Source organism: Periplaneta americana, chromosome 8 (assembly GCF_040183065.1).
Source record: "Periplaneta americana isolate PAMFEO1 chromosome 8, P.americana_PAMFEO1_priV1, whole genome shotgun sequence".
NCBI lineage: Eukaryota > Metazoa > Arthropoda > Insecta > Blattodea > Blattidae > Periplaneta > Periplaneta americana.
Genome location: NC_091124.1, coordinates 20,258,448 through 20,276,780, shown reverse-complemented (window position 1 = coordinate 20,276,780; position 18,333 = coordinate 20,258,448). Strand labels below are relative to the sequence as shown.

The 18,333-nt window shown below is 33.1% G+C and overlaps 1 protein-coding gene across 2 annotated transcripts in view; it reads right to left on the bottom strand.

The window, feature by feature from the left end:
* Window positions 1-3,892: 3,892 nt before the first annotated feature.
* Window positions 3,893-18,333, bottom strand: part of LOC138704539 (melanization protease 1-like) — a 56,683-nt gene continuing 42,242 nt past the window's right edge. For both annotated transcript variants that reach the window (XM_069832536.1, XM_069832535.1), the window contains 4 exons: window positions 16,899-17,004; window positions 10,460-10,659; window positions 10,181-10,279; window positions 3,893-6,680 (listed from right to left, as the gene is read on the bottom strand). In XM_069832536.1, the coding sequence (XP_069688637.1) occupies window positions 6,346-6,680; window positions 10,181-10,279; window positions 10,460-10,659; window positions 16,899-17,004 (740 nt within the window). In that variant the 3' untranslated portion in view covers window positions 3,893-6,345. The remainder of the gene's footprint in view (window positions 6,681-10,180; window positions 10,280-10,459; window positions 10,660-16,898; window positions 17,005-18,333) is intronic.

Sequence of the window (18,333 nt, the reverse complement as noted above, 5' to 3'; positions counted from 1 at the left end):
CACTAGTTACTAGTACAGAATTCAAATCATATCCTGTCACTAACACTGGTTTATGAATACAAAAAACGCTGATAATCCACCGAAAGTCCGCGCTAAAATGTCTATGAATACGGCCCTTAATGTTTAAATTAACGACAGCTCTAAGTGATATATGGATCACATATTTTGCTCCGGGTGTTAGGTCATATTTCCCTCCTGAGAAAAATAGAAGTGTAGTGCAGTGTAATCCATGCCTGGAAACACACTTAATTTTCCATATTCAATTAACTTTATTTCATATAGCAAATAAAATAGAATCGATACTAATGTTTGTCACTCTTTCTAGTGTTATTATTGCATCAGTAGTCTGTAGTTTTCGTGACGAACTTTGAAACTGTATCTAAAATACTACAATACTTCGATAGTACACAAAATTCATTAGTTTATATCAAATTTTCAGTGTAACAGAACTTACAAAATTGTAAATATTATGGATTGATTAATTTGTCTTACAGAATAATCTCTGTAATGTTGACATTAATATTTGAGGAGAAAAATTCGCTCCAGCGCCAGGGATCGAACCCGGTTCTACACACCAAGCGCTCTGACCACTGAGCTACGCTGAATTCAATCCACAGCACCGGATCGAATCTTTCTCCTTCAGTGTTTCCCTTTGTGGCCTGACTCCAAGTTAGGCATATATGTTGATGTATATGTCTAGTGGCAACTGCCATTATACTAGGAGCGCACTCAGTTGAGTGACTTATTTGGGCGGGATTCCGCAGTTATGATACACTGCTAGCTATGAGAATATTATGGATTTATTAATTTGTCCTACAGAATAATCTCTGCAATGTTGACAATTAATATTTGAGGAGAAAAATTTGCTCCGGATTGAATTTGGCATAGCTCAGTGGTCAGAGCGCTTGGCACGTAGAACCAAGGACCCGGGTTCGATCCCCGGCCCCGGAGCGAATTTTTCTCCTCAAATATTAATTGTCAACATTACAGAGATTATTCTGTAGGACAAATTAATAAATCCATAATATTCTCATAGCTAGCAGTGCATCATAACTGCGGAATCCCGGCCAAATAAATCACTAACTGAGTGTGCTCCTAGTAAAATGGCAGTTGACACTAGACATATACGTCAACATATATGCCTAACATGGAGTCAGGCCACAAAGGGAAACATTGAAGGAGGAAGATTCGATCCGGTGCTGCGGATTGAATTCGGCGTAGCTCAGTGGTCAAAGCGCTTGGTACATAGATCCCCGGTGCCGGAACGAATTTTTCTCCTCAAATATTAATTGTTACAACATTGTGTTGAAAGTATGCAGTACATTTCACCACGGATTGTAATATCCCATCTCAATCTAAATTAATGTTGAACACCTAGTAAAATACTAAACTCAGTGTCATAAACCTCACTTGACTTTATCTGAAAAAATTTACATTGCTGCTTGATATGGAATTGAGTTTAATTTTAAGGACTGCTTTTTAGTTGATAAAAATTATGTAGACAAAACAATCAATTGGATGAAGAGAATTTTATAGTCATAACATGAAGGTAATTGTTTATTTTGCAAGTTTATTTGAACTCGCGCACATACAGTCGATGAATGTCATAGAAAAAAACATGGTGAAGGTCAATAAATAGGACTATATTAGAAGGAAAGGTTAATTCTAACAGATAATCTCTCAATTACAATTTTGCTGGCAACATTTGAATATCTTTCACGTTCACATGTTAGACAGTCCAGCTTTCTTTAACTAACTTCAGATGATTGCAAGTAATATTGTCTCAGCTCATGTGTTTATTTATTTTGCAGAAATGGGATCCTGTAACGCAATAATTATTGAAACAAATCGGTAGAATAGGCCTACCTTCTTCCAAAAACAAGTGAGGGAGAAGTGGTTTTGTAGAACCATATGACAGCAGCTAAAGCAAAGTTAATCCAGTACAGAGATCGAGATGTCTAGAGTTGTATTAACATTTGTCAAACTGGAGTGCCGTCAACTTGGATACCTCCGAAACAGTGGGTAACTCTTGTTCTTAATTAATATTTGCTTGTAATTTTATTCTATATGTGTGGAAACACTTTTTTTTACTCTAGGTTAAATATGTTTATTAAAGTAACTGATCACGTAGATATTGTGACTACAGTATACTTATTGTCCCAAAAACAGGGTGATGATGATTACGATTTTTAGACTTGTAAATTATAATTAAATTGATAGAAGATGAATTGTCATAACAAAAGTTGAAAACATCATGCGAATCTATTAAAATTTGGAATTAAAAATATAATTTCTTTTCATACCGATATGGAAGATATTTAATTAGTTTTCTTTCTTTTTTTCTTTTTGTTTAAAGATATTTTTCAGTTTATTATGATAGAAGAATTTTTTAAAGATATTTTTCGATTTGTTGTGATAGAAAAAATTCAACTTAGCAGTTAGGCCTACAAGATAGTCTTCGTAAACATTACTTCAGCTATCATACGGTACAAAATAAATGTTCAAATTTAATTTAATTTGCAGTATAATACTTAAAACTACGATATTTTATAGGGAATAATGACATAGGCGCACAGACACAGACATAATATTGGGCAAATTAATAGATAGATGCAGAATAAGGGACAAATTAGAGAAATAACGACAGAAATGTGGATTTAAGAAAGACAACCGAATCAGAAACAGATTTTATATAGAAAAAATTCATTTCAGACAGATACATACAACAAGTGCTGTCATGGTAATTTTTTTCTAGGCCATACACCCCACCCCTTATTTTCTCCCTTGAAATATATTTTACTCTCCTCTCTCGACTGTCATTTAATGATTTTTTTAATATTAAAGAAGAAGTAAAGAAATTATTTTGGTTTACATTTTAATTGTACAAGTTTGATTTACAGAATAGACCATGTAACACCATCGTAGATGCACACGTCTCAATGAATCTTGGAGTGTGTATTTGCTGCACTTCTTGTTTTTCAACCATTATTTCAGGGGCGTATTTTGCGGGCTACCGGCGGTAGCCCAAGGAAATTACAAAAGAAAAAGTTTATAATATAACATAATGTAATAATTTTGTATTATTAGTTTTACCATAATAATTAAAATTAAAGTAATTGTTAGATATATTTTGTGTAATAATAGGGACAGCGGTAGCCCAAACCCTTTAACCAGTATATGCCACTGCATTATTTTATATAATTCTGGATTCCAATGCTGCAGAGGTGGACAATTTTTTGTTTATGAACATCAAACAAAATACATTAGGAACAGCAAGAGATGATCTAAGATCTGTACAGATCTCTGCGTACAAAACTTAGACACTCATATGCCTTACGGCTCCATACAGACAAAATTTTTTTTTCCCCATATGATTAATTAAAAAAATTGTAGGTTCCCATACGATGTAAGGCCCTGTATGCCCTCCATGACAGCACTGCATACAACCCATTAGAGAAAGGGGAAGACAAGATTAGACAGATTAGACACAAGAAACGGAGAAAAAATCAGAAACATAGACAGACACAAGATAGAAATAATATTTGTAAAACAGACACAGAAACAATTTTCATAAAAATAAGCTGTTGACTTAACACTTTACTGCATGGGACAGTCTTGCACAAACCGGTTTAATATTCAAATAACTTAAGTAGTTCTTTCTTTCTCAATTGATGTAAAATATGGTCAAATCCAATTCTCGACAGTGTGTCATATCTGTCCCAGTATGCAGTTTGAAATATTATATGCTTATATTATAAATTATATGAATATAAAACCGGTATGTGCCCTATCGTCTCAGAATGTGGTAAGGGGTTAAATTTCATCTTTTGTTATTGATACGGTAATCTTGAAATTCTGAGTCTATACTCAAGTCATAATTTCTTACAACCTATTTTTATGTTTCATACTTTTATTTATTTTTATAAAGTGTACAACAATTGATGTAAAAGATTGATTATTCTAAAATCTTATAAAAGAGATAAAATAAATTATATTACACGTAATTATATACATAATGTACAAACATGAATTATATAATAGAAACTTTATCATTTATTAAGTTATTTACGTATTTCTTCCAAACTGACTTAAAAATTTCCATTACCGGTACATCGATTTCCAATGTCTAATAAAAAGAACACATGAATGGCACACAATACTATGACAGCAGCGAACACATTATAGGAGATCTGTATGTTATATGCATAACTACTATGACCAGAGATGAATTGAGACATTCATTTCTGAATAAAGTGGGACATGGTTAGAGGAAAATAGATCAGAACTTCAAGGAACGAAAATGTCCAATATTCAGACATTCATATGACAGTGAAATTTGAAGTTCACTTTGAAAGAAAACTTAAATAAGGTAGAAAATAATGTTAATACAATCATATTTGCTTACATCCCTCTAGTGTTCTTTAATTGAGAGGAAAAATTTATCTGCTTATTTATTTTTGTTTGTTTGTTTGTGGTTAGCAGATATCCTATAAAGTGTCGCACGTTATATATTAGTCTCAACAATATTTCGTCATCATACTTGTGTCTTCTAGGGTTCTACTGTAGTCTAACTTCATATAATAATGTCATCATTTACAACCTATCTTGCTTAAAAATTGTGTGAAGTTGAAAAAAAAAACGAATAAATTAAATAAAAACTTAACTAAATCTAAACATAAAAATTATTTCGAGACTGATTTAAGTTCAGAAAATCAAAAAGTAACGACAGCACAAGAAATTTACTTCTGATTTAAGTTTACACTGTTTTTTTAAAGGCAACGTAAACATGATATCTCAGGAAATATGAGCTTGCTATTCTTTGTGATGCTTTGATTGTAGTTGAATTCTGATCTAGCATAGACAAGGAAGAGACCTTGTGAATTCAAGTCAAATCTGTCTGCAACAACATGGGTTAAAATGGCACTGATCATATAAACATAACAATAAATTGATGAAACTACAATACATCTTATCATAAGAAGTTGGGGATGAATTCATTTACTGGTACAGTACTAGATGTTTGACTGAACGAAACAGAAATATGTAGGCAGTCTGTAGTTGAGCCAGAACAGACCGGAACACAGTTAAAATTTTAGTTGGACTTCACCGTTTTAGTTAAAAATTAACATGACTTCACTGTCCCAGTATAAATACCTTTTAATTCTAACTAAATATTTATTGGTAAAACTATTCTGTTTTTTATCAGGTTCAGTATTCAAGCAAATTTCAATTTACAGTAGACTTCCGTTAAACAGAAACACACTATGTTAGAAAAAGATGTAGTGAGGTGTGAACAGTCCATCTTTTTTTTTCCTCTATGCAGTCCAGTGCTACTGTACTCCAACCACGAGAAAGTCTCTGGGGAATGAGACGCAGCGGGGTAATTCTGTGAATGAATGTTGATGTCATAAGATGTCATAAGGTCACACACGTGGGTACTCGTATCTCTATTGGCTAGCTCTCACAGCACAAACGATAACATTGATACACACATATTTATACTGCACTAGTTACAAAATTAGATCACTGTTAATTTCTTGGTTTTTTAATCTCTCCATACAGGAAATAACATATGCAGGAGAGCGCATGTTTTTTAAACTGACGTTATAACGGCAATATTATCTACCTACTTCGCTCCAATAGATGACGCAATAGTAAGCACATTCCTTTCACGGTTGATCTCCTGGTTGGAGAACAGTATGCAGGCAGGATGAAGATGAAGTTAGTCTCAAGAAACGCCACCAAGCTAGTTAATTTCTAGTGACACCAATTGAAATATTTTCTCGTTAAGTGATGAAGAAATTAATTTACTTGTAAATGATCTGAGTTTGGTTAACACAAAAAACCGGCCTCCTGACTGAGTCACTGGTATTGATAAGAATTTGAGCAGATTCTGTGATATTTTTCGTTTGCTAGAAAAGCGATTCTTCATAACTGCTTTCCGTGAGTTTATTGACTGTGAAACTGAAACACATGAACTGAAATTTTTAGAACAAACAAACAATACTTTGCCAATTTAAATATCAGAGTTTAAAATGCCATTCAGCAGAATGAATTAAGTAATATCAAAGAATAAAAATGCTCTTCTAGTCTGCTGGGCAAGAGCAAGTTACGACATGTTCCCTCGAAACTTGTTTTCTGATTAAAAAAATCGTGTTCTATATTATCGGAAATTTCAAACACTTGAGGATTTTTTTCTTGTAAGATGAAATAAATAAAACTAAAGAATAAGAGTTGTTGGAGCTTCAGCATACGGTATTAATGATTTTACAACTTTCATAATTATCTCAGTGGTCTTTAAAATATTTAAAACAAATTCTTCCAACTATACATTTAAGTAAATCATTATGGCCTCATACTACTTAGGATCCAGTCCATATAGAAGGCAACCCTCGTGTATACACCAGGGAATTGTTTTAGTCCGCAGGATCGTGGTCCAAAAGACACAATTCCATACTGGACAAATCGTGGCCTCAGGTTAACCTCACCCTTGTATATAAGAGGTCCACCACTATCACCATCACACGAATCTTGAGCATTCACACCACCAGCACAAATCTGGCTGTTCGTAATAGTGATGGGACGTTTGTAGGAGGCAGAACTGCGGTTGTATTTGTCTGCACACTCTGCCACTGTCATAATAGGCACTGGGACTTCAAGTAACACATCGCTTGAAATTCCTGGAATTTGAATTTAAATAAGTAATTTCATACATGCCAATAAAATTAAGACACTGGAACCGAGGAAATAGATAAGGTGAAGAATTACTCGTATTTGTAAAAATAATATAATATTCTGAGTTAAAAAAATTCATCAAAAGAAATGAAATGGTACCATATTGTTATAAAACCAGCAAAAATGAACTCCTACTTTACAAATCTAGCTTTCAGGTGAAGCTTTCTGTATAGCAGACTTGAATAATTTCAAGGGAAAAAATTGTTCCGGGACCAAGTATTGATCCTTGGATCTCTGCCTGAACGCACCAGCACTCTTCTGACTGAGCTACCCAGGAACTCCACCTGACAGTCTCAATTATTTCTCCTATTGTTTTTGAATGATAGTAATAATAATAATAATAATAATAATAATAATAATAATAATAATAATAATAATCATAATCATAATAATAATGATGCTGCTGCTGCTGCTGATGATGATGATGATGATGATGATGATCATAATAATAATAAACATCATCAACGTTCAAATATTAGTCCTGGTGACCTATTATCGTCTCTGCCCATCTATCATTGGTAATTCCTAAATTCCTGCTTCGTCTTGGGTATAGTGTACTAATGTTAATCTGGTTAGCTATTTCTAATTCATTTTGTTAACATGATCTTTCCAGTCGGTACTTCTATAATTGAATATCTGCAAAAAGGTTGTAACCTGCATTTTTTCTCAAAGGCATGTTTCTATGCAGAAACCTTGAAAAATGTATGTATGGAGTTAATGTTTACTAACCTGATATTTGTCTGTTTATAGTTGAAATTATATTATTGTGATAGAGCAAGAAGGTTGTAAGCATTTAATTTTTTTAGTTGGTTATTTAATGATGCTGTATCAACTACTAGGTTATTTAGCGTCGATAATATTGGTGACTGCGAGATGGTTTTTGGCGAGATGAGGCTGAGGATTCATTATTACTAATACTTTTACTTCCACTTTCTTCTATGTAGGCATATCAATCTCTGTATGGTGATCTTTTCTCCAGTGTTTTAAGAGATCATAATATATTTATTTATTTCAATATACAATTTTTTTAACCCTATTTTACCCGAAAGTACATTAGGGTTATAGTTATAGCCTGAGTTTATATTATTATAATGAGAATTCATTCGAAGTGGGTAACCCAATCTTGCTACTTAAAATTAACATTTATATCTGCTACATTCATATGAATTAATTACAAGTTCTTAAAAATATTACATATAAAATTACAAAACTGCTTATAGCAGAATGTTTTTCTGAACATATTGAATAATGGTTTGTCATATATTACATTACAAAAATGTAAATGTCCGACCAAAATAAATCTTTTGTTTTCGAATAATGGACAGTGAAACAAAAGATGATCCACAGTTTGCTGTTCCTCACAGGTACAGAAATAGCCATTGTCCTTATGTAATTTAAATCGTTCTAGATAAAACCCAAATTTTCCATGACCCGTTAAAATTTGCGTTAGTATAAAATCCGGCATAATTTTGTTGCTATTTAAGCGGGTGTCGACCCTAGGAAAAAAAATTTCTCTTGTAACTTGTAAGAGATCATATATACAGTACAAAATGATTAAAAATGGTTGAAAAAGATGCAGCCTCTTCTGATGCCTCTGTTGTGATGCATTGTGAAATTTCAGAATTAAATAATGGTGAAACTCAGAATAGATTTAATGGCTACTGATCATGGAGGTCGTATTAATAACTAGAGATGCTTCAGTTAGTGTTCACCCAGTGTTAACTGGTGCACACTTTTATATACTTCTCTTCCATGTATCGGTAGTGTGTTAACATGTTATTTCAACACATATTCGTGCTAGTACATGCTAATATATATAGCACGATATTTTTTCTAGCACACTCGTTGTAAAACATTACAGATAAATCGGCTATTTGTTCTACTAAACAATACGACATTATGCGTGTACGTGGATAGCAATATCTCCAATCCAATTGAAATGAAATCTCCCAATTTTTGTTGTTCCGGCAACATGGATTAAATTTTGTTGATATTTTTTAAATGGACGAACAATCATTAGGGACTGCTCTAAGTACTGCCAGCACCTCTTGTGCGAATGCTTGTACTTCCAACCAAATTTATTTATTATTTTAATTATTTCTGTGTTTAGCTCACCACTTTCCCTTAGAAATCTTTCACAGTCGTTATTGATGTGTATGACTAACAAGTTTTCATTTTTTAACGTGTTAAATTTTAGCTTCAAATTGTTTATTTTTCTTTAGCGTCTAGGTTGTGAACAATTGGAAAATGAATCATATGCTAATCAATTCTAATGTTTAATATAGATATTTGCCTTGATCAGTAAAAATAATTTCCCATAATTTCAGTGATATGGAGTACAACCATCCTGTAGCCAATCTTAAAGGGATACTCCACTAAAAATTACAACGTTTTTTTCTGTTCATTTTTGGCTTTTGATTTTTTATTTTTTCTAATTCTTTTTAGAAATATTCTCAAACCCAAGTTTTTAGCGGACTATCTAAATTTTTAAGCTGCTTTTTTTTTTTTTGGTTACATTCATAAGACATAGAGACATATTTGAATGCATTTATTTTATGAAACATCACATTTATTCACTTTTAAAATTTTTTTTAAATTTTGAATATGTTATTTTTTCTATAATTTATGAAAAAATATTAATAAAATAAACTAGCACCATTTTTTACAAAATAAATGCATAGAAACATGCGGCTATCTCATAAATACTTGCAGTAAAAATTTCATAAAAAAGTTTGTATTGAATGAAGAAAAATAAACTTACGGAAAAATAGATTTGAAAGTAGAATGAATATTTCTGTAACACATACCTATAAAAATTCTCTTCTCCTACATTCATCTAGTAACTTCAGGGAGCCAACTTTTGAACAAAAAGTTACTAGATTTGTAATCAGAAATTTGTAAAAAAGAATTCTTTGATGAAAAAATAATTTTGACAGCTCTTTGAATGTCAGGACCCTTTACAGCTTAAATTTAAAAACATTAAAAAAAAAAATTTGTAATCAGAATTTAACTAAATCTTTTTGAAAAAAATTTCTTGATTTTCAGTAGCATCTTCCTTTAAGTTATGTCCTAGATCATATATACTATCATATATATATATATATATATATATATATATATATATATATGATCTAGGGTTATGTCCACTCGAATGCCTCTCTCCACCTCCCCCAACTCCAATTGATAATGTTGACTTCTCACTGCTAATAGCGAATAACTGTGATAGTGCAAATCAAGATTTCAGGTATAACTCCCTGTTAAGTTGATTTGAATAATTTCGAGGGAAAAATTATTCAACTGTGATAGTGTTATGTACAAACAGATAAAGGATAATCTTAAACGACTGTTGTTGAAGATGGATTATTTTATTATTATTATTATTATTATTATTATTATTATTATTATTATTATTATTATTATTATTATATGAAAATTTCATGTTTACCTTTCTCAGTTGTACCCCAGCCTGCCACTATTAGATTTCTTCCATCCAGATTTTGAGTTTGGTCTGTACCCAAAGGAAGGCAGATGGGCTTTACGGTTTCTATAAGGAAATTATATATTATGTAATCAAACTATACATTAGACATTCGAAGAATTAAGGAAGATGGGAAATATCCCATTACCAATGAAAGCAAATATATACAATGTAATTAATTCAGCTAATATTAGAAATATCGGTACAACAAACATAGAGATATATTTCATACAATTCTAAGTATACCTGATCTGAAGTTTGCAGTGCCCTTAATACGAATGAGTCCAATATCATTATGCAAGGTAACGGCAGAATAGTTGGGGTGGGGAATGGCGTCTTCTACATCGTAATCCACAGGGGGCTGAGCACACAACTCTTCACCCTCTTCATTAGTTAAGCAGTCAATATCAGTAGATAAATCATGCTCTCCTAATCTCACACCGGCTCTGAAATAGTCACAGAAATAATTCAGTCGCAGCAATGATATTATAGCACTAAATTACATCAATCAGATTACAACAGAGTGTTCAATATAATTGAAGACCTCCCTCGAATAAGGGTGTAACAGCAAATTAATGAAATATGTGACTTTGGTGGAAAAGGTAATTTTGAAGCATTTCTTTATAACAATAAATGAATGCGTCCAAGAGTAAATAAACTTGTATCCTTGATTAATAAAATGGTTCATCTAGTAAATATAGACCTAACGAAATATGTCTCTGAAATTATTTAATTGATGAACTAGTGGACTTACTCGTGTTAAATATGTAATATTTGTCAGGCTTACAGCTGTTTCAGTGCTTCACGCACCATCTTCAGAGCCTACTAGATCGCTGCGTCATCTCGAACTTCTCTGCCTGTTAGGAGGGTGTGTTTTATTGTTGGAAGGTGTTGAAGTGTGGAGTCGAATAGTGTGTGTGTACTGAAATTGATCTGTGTGTTGAGGATTTGATCGGGGTGTGTTTTAGTGTGTTTGTATAATGTACCAATACAGGACACATTACAGATACTAAAACAAATGCTCACAGATAACAACACACCACAAGAATACATCGAAGAAATCATCAAAATCACAGACATCATAACAAAGCAAAACTATTTCACACACAACAACAAATACTACACCCAAACAGAAGGATTGCCAATGGGATCACCCATATCCAGCATATTAGCAGAGATATTTTTACACAACATAGAACAAACATAGGCCTACATACTCAACAATGAACACAACAAGCATGCAGACAACATAATATACTGGCAAAAATATGTAGACGATATACTCATACTATACAAAGGAAACAAAAGACAAATACACAAACTACACCAATACATAAACAAATTACACCCAAAACTTCAATACACACTAGAACTTGAAAACAACAACTCCATAAATTTCCTAGACATCACCATAACAAAAATCGACAACAAACACACCTTCAAAATATACAGAAAACCAACCACCACCACCACCACACACATACACAACACATCTAACCACTCCATATAACACAAACATGCTGCATTCAGGACAATGGTACACAGATTACTCAACATACCCATGAACCAACAACATTACAATGAAGAAGTGAACACAATCAAATACATAGCACAAGAAAACGGATACAATCCAAACATAATAGACAACATCATAAGGAAGACAAAACAAAAACTTAACAAACACAAAAATACACAAAACACAACACAAACACAAGAACACAAGAAATACATCACACTAACATATGAAAACAAAAGCACACATAAGATCGCATCTTCATTCAGGAAACAGAAATACAACATAACATACAGAACAGAAAACACATACAAAGACATCTCAACACACAAAAAACACAAACAAATAAATACGACCACACAGGTGTATACAAACTCAAATGTAATAGTTGCGACAAGTTCTACATAGGACAGACAGGCAGATCATTCCAAACACGCTACAAAGAACACATTAAAGCTATAACCAGAGGACACAATACATCTACATACGCCGATCACATAACCAATACTAACCATACATACAATAACATAAATACGGACATGGAAATCCTACACACACACAACCCAAGAACCAAAAACTCAACACACTAGAACAATACGAAATATACAAACACACTAAAACACACCCCGATCAAATCCTCAACATACAGATCAATTTCAGTACACACACTATTCGACTCCACACTTCAACACCTTCCAACAATAAAACACACCCTCCTAACAGGCAGAGAAGTTCGAGATGACGCAGCGATCTAGTAGGCTCTGATGATGGTGCGTGAAGCACTGAAACAGCTGTAAGCCTGACAAATATTACATATTTAACATGACTAAGTCCACTAGTTCATCAATTAATTATATTCAAGGGTTAAAAGTGGTGTACGCAAGATTCAAAATGAAATTATTTTATTTTCAACTGAAACATGTATTATAGAATTATTGTTTATACCCTTATTCAAGGGAGGCCTTCAATTAAGCCTACATAACAATCTGAGAAATGATTTTAAATCGTTTTTAACGTTGTGGTTCAATGGGGGAATTGAAATCTTTGTATGCTTAGTTTCGTGAATAAAGTTTTTGGAAGGAAAAATTAAGAGTACCTACAACATTGTAGAAATTTATTGGAGGGAAGCTAATTTTTTTAATTAGTTTTATAATGGAGACCTGTAACTCAAACGAATTTGTAATTGCAAATGCATATTTTAAATAGACTTGCTACATTTGCATATTTTGGCCTTTTTAGGGATAAATTCATGCATAGTGCATGTTTTTTAAATTTTACGTTTAATAAAGCATATTCAACTTGCATATTTCGTCCATTTGTATAGTTTTAGTGCATATTTTATGTTAAATGGCATAGTAGCCTACTTACATTTTATAATTGTTGTATCTTACAGTTTGGTATTTCTGAGCTTACAATATTTGAATACACAAGAATAGGCTTGTATAAAACCTTAGCACAGCCAGTATTAAGCTATGGTAGTGAAGAATGGACTGTAAATAATAAAGAATAAAGATGTCAGTAGAATAACAGCAAGTGAGATGAGGTTCATGAGAGCAACAGCTGGATATACCGTAAACTGGGGTAAAGAGGATCACATGTGGTAAAGTGGATCATATGTGTATTGCTTAGATAAGTCAGCGCCACATGGATCACACATGCAAAGAAAACCTTTCTTCTATAAATGCCACTAAAGATAGTTTTCTTTGCATGTGTGATCCATGTGGCGCTGACTTATCTAGGCAATACACATATGATCCACTTTACCACATGTGATCCTCTTTACCCCAGTTTACGGTACTCGCTGGGATCATAAAAACAATGAGGACATAATGCAAGAACTTCAAATAGAACCCATTATGCAGTTCATCAACAAATATCAACTTCAGTGGAAGGGTCATCTCGAACGAATGGATCGATGCAGAATTCCAAAAGCATTGTTTCATTACCATCCGCATGACAAAAGATCTCTAGGTCGTCCGAAGAAGAGATGGACTGAAAATTCTAGTTTGAGATCGTAACAGGCCATTCGGCCTAATACTTGTTAGGAAGATGACGAAGACGACAATATTTGAATGTATCTACTGCAAAATATAAATAGTATAGTAATAGTATTTATTAGCTGTCGTTATAGCAAAAGGTAATGACATTGTCAAATTACAATTGTGAAATTATCGTTCTAAAATGAAATATATTCTATTACACCATTACAGATAAAACAAAATGATCCCAAATAGCCCTTAGCGTTTACAATTATTGAGAGTCAAGATAATCAAAAATAGGCTAATATCTAGATGAAAATTATAACACACTGATCCCAAACATTATTTGATACAGTCTGTTTATATACAATAAAACAAGAATTAACTTAACAATTTATGAGAATTTCCTAATATATACAAAAATAATAATAAAACTCAGAGAAAGAAACCTAAAAAATCTCTACAGCTTGATTTTCTAACTCAAAATATTCTTACACAGAATAGAATGGATTTCTAAGAAGCCACGTTTTCACTTTTACTTTGAATCTGTCTAGTGACACTTCCTGTGCTTCTTGTGGTAACATGTTGAACATCCTACAGCCCAGGATATAAGGACTACTTTTAACTTTAGATAGTATGCAATATGTATGTCCAGCTTTTCTTTATTACGAGTATTATACTCATGTTTATCCATCCTACCGGTGAAGCCATAAAGATTTTTCTTGATGTAAAGAGGAGTTTCAGAATATATTTATTAACAACTGTTAAGATGAACTCCTGTATGAACAGTGGTTTACAATGTGATTTGCTTGGTACTTCTGTGGTAATTCTTATTGCTTTCTTCTGAATCAGTAGGACTTCAATAAGTTTATTACTGTTTCCCTGCACCAGGATTCCATACTTTAATATGCTATGGAAAAAGCAAAATAAACACTTCTCAAGTACTGTCTCTAATTACTCTTAAGAGGTACAGGACTCTGGACAGTCTTCGAGAGATATATTCGATGTGGCAATCCCATGTTAGTTTTGTGTCAAGATGGATACCAAGTAATTTTACTGCCTTTTCTTCAGACCCTTCTTTTTTCAATGTCAAAATTAATTTTTGAGTCTTCTCCTCATTTAAAATTGCTCTGAACCATTCTGCTGCTTCCACAACACAAGTGAAAGACTAAAGTTTGCAGGACTTCTCCTGATAAATCCTGGATATTATCAATCAAGCCCTTCATTATATTGTCACACTGGAATTTTGACTTGCAACTTTACTCTTCTTCTATGCAAGCACCACCCTGAGACTAAAATTGTTATTAAAAGAATGCTCCTCATGCATCCTTCTCATACTTAAAACCGGTAGTTTGACGACAATAATGCTAACATGTTTCTCCTTACATGCCTTTAATTTGGACTGGTAGTACGAGGATCATTTCATAAGTCATGGTAACTATATTATAACAGCCAATAAAGCTGCAGGAATAGAAATTCACTATATGCGATTGAAGGTCACTGGAATGTGCTTCGCAATGCTAGTACCAAACTGGGTCCGGGCACAGGGGGCAATGGGTAAGGGAAATTGAAAGAAGCGTTTATAGAAATCATCGGTTTATTATGCACAAAAGGAAACAAAGTTCAATACTCACAGCTAACACCCTTCAAAATAATCCCCAAGATTTCCACACATCTTTTCCACTGATGATGCAGGTGTTTAATATCATCGGCTGTGTGCAATTTGTCTATGTTTACCACCTCTCGTCGAAACGCTGTTAAGATGTTCTCCCTGTTTGCAAGCCACTTCCCACACAGCAGCTTCACCATTTGCAGAATGAAGTCAAAGTCGCTTGGACTGAGATCAGACGAGTAGGGAAGATGTTCCAACGCACTATCACCCAATGCTTCTCGTAGTTCAGAATGACACTGACGAGCATTTCTGCCACAAAGAACTGCAATTTTCACGCACAATCGCTTCAACTTTATTTACATCCATCTTGGAGCACAGCCTCTAACATACTAATTTTTGCGTGTGCTGTCAACTAGCCACCAATGCACACAGACGCAATCTGGCGGTGGCATCCCATACAATGTACAACAGGTTTTCAAACGTATATACTGAATTAACCACATTTTTGTTTATTGGGAAGATAGCCCACTATGGTTTTGTATATTGGTGATAAATTAATTACCTTCAATGTTTAATTTTGCTTTGAGTGTTTTTCAACGTCTTTGGAAAGTATTTCATTATCTTGTTACTATAGTGTTAAGTTTCTTGGTTCTTTATTTTCTGATATATTCAGTCTTAAGACTAACTTACATATTTTATATCTTCAATAATACTCTTAATAAAAGAAAATTAGTAAAGTTCACATTTCGGAAATATAGAAAATATCTTAATAGAAATCCAAATATAGCTTCTCTGGTGCTTTTTAAATGTGTATCCCAAGTTTGATAATATTACATTAATGAGAGTATTTATCTTAAACCACTGTTTTTAAGATCTGGATACCTTTAATTTATATTCATTCCAAGCAGCTAGTCAACTATGATGTCCTTTATGAGATAGTGAAATTGGCTGTGTTCTCGTAGAGAGGCAGTCAGTAATTATGAAGAACAGAGTGTGATTGCATGGAGAAAATCAGAATATACCGAAGAGAATCTACCTACCTCTAATTCAGTTTGCCCAGATTTGAATATAAAAATTGCAGATTTGAATAAAGTAATCTTAAACATTGTGTGACTTCTGGACTTCTCCAGATGGATTGACACACAACCAAATAGATCACATCTTGATAGATAAACGAAGACATACTAGTATAATAGACATTCGAACCTTCAGGAGAGGCAGACTGTAAGAGATTATATTGAAGGAGGGGTAGGAGGACTATGCCTTATGTTGATGTAGATTTTGTTACTCTGACAGTGAAAAATTACAAAAGAGAAAACGATTATGGACAAAAAAAAAAAACTCAGATCTAAATACGTCATTTTTTTTTAGCTCAAGGTGTGGTTCAAACCTGGTAACCCCTCCCCCACCTTGTGTACTCCCTTGGTTGTAACGTAACACTCGTTAATAGTTGAATGAAAAACATGTCTATACAGGTCTAAACTGATAATATACAGGCTACTATTATTCAAACATTCCATTAATTAAGACACTTAACTTTCAGACATGGAAGCAGCTCCACAGTTGAGGTAAATTACTTACAGTCTCAGGGAACTTGGTAACTGGACAATGCAGTGAGCTGCAGTCAAAACATATTTCTCATTGATCACTGTTCCACCACATCTGTACACGCGGTTGCTGCTCCCAGCTGCAATGACAAGCAATTCATTTATTAGGCTATAATATAATGGCATGTAAATAACAGTAAGAATATAACATTGCTACGTTACATTATATTATAGAGTATACATATTATGGCAATTACAAACCAATTCAAATTTAATCTCTGAAACATTAGACACAATTATCAACAATATACCCCTACTAGAAACATCAACAACCAAATTTCTTGGATTACATATTCATTTCATTTCATTTTATTTAGTGTTCTGCCCAAGAGCAGGTCTTTCACTGCAAACCCAGCTTTCTCCAATCTTTCCTATTTCACTAGTCAACAGCCAAAATGTATCGGAGATGAAATTAATAATTTCTTACTAATTTTGGGATGCTAAAAAAGAATATGATCTTCATTTTGATGGATTAGTTCTCATTTTGATATTACGTAGCGTTTTTGCTCGAATTTCACCATTTTTCTCCAGATTATATTTATTTATATTTTATATATTATTTATATTTATATGTATGTCGATAAACACATAGTGTAATGACACAGTAAGAAATATATAAATATACAATGTACACATTTATAAACCAGTTATCACACAATTACAAAATTTACTAATATGGCCTATGCCATATTTAGCAGCCAACAAGAGATATTTCTTATAAAAGTAAGCCTTCCTAAAATAATGACTCAAAATCAATCAATCTTCTTAATGTATCCAGCTGTTTGCTGACAACATAAAGTCCACTATAGTCCACTGTAGTCTATTCAGTTGTTGTTTTTCGCAAGAAATGAGGGGTATTTTGATCGGTGTTCATTAGAGATGCTTGTTGCTAGTAGCCAGAGGTGGGGTGTAGTCAATATATACTGCAGGGCTGTGTCTTCTGCAACTGGTACTGATGATTTTAATTTACTTCTGTTATGGTTTATGTATGGACAGTATAGAAGAATGTGTTCCAGATCTTCATCATGATTATTACACAAAAAATGACTCAAAATGAACTAAAAGATCTTGTTAGGGACTTAGAACTACCTAAGAACAAGGCTGAGTAACTAGGGTCACGACTTAAGCAGTTTAATTAATTATCTTGAAAATTAAAATTAAAATTACCGAATTTCGAGTTCGTCAGGATCACCTGGAAAGATTTTTTTCTACACATGACTACCTTGTATTCTGTAATGATGTTGATGGATTAATGGATGCCATGGGGATTCAACACATCGCAGACAAGTGACGCCTTTTTATAGATTCATCCAAAGCTAGCCTTAAAGCAGTATTACTGCATAATGGCAATAAATTACCAAGTATTTCAGTCGGACATTCAGTATTCATGAAAGAGACATATGATAACA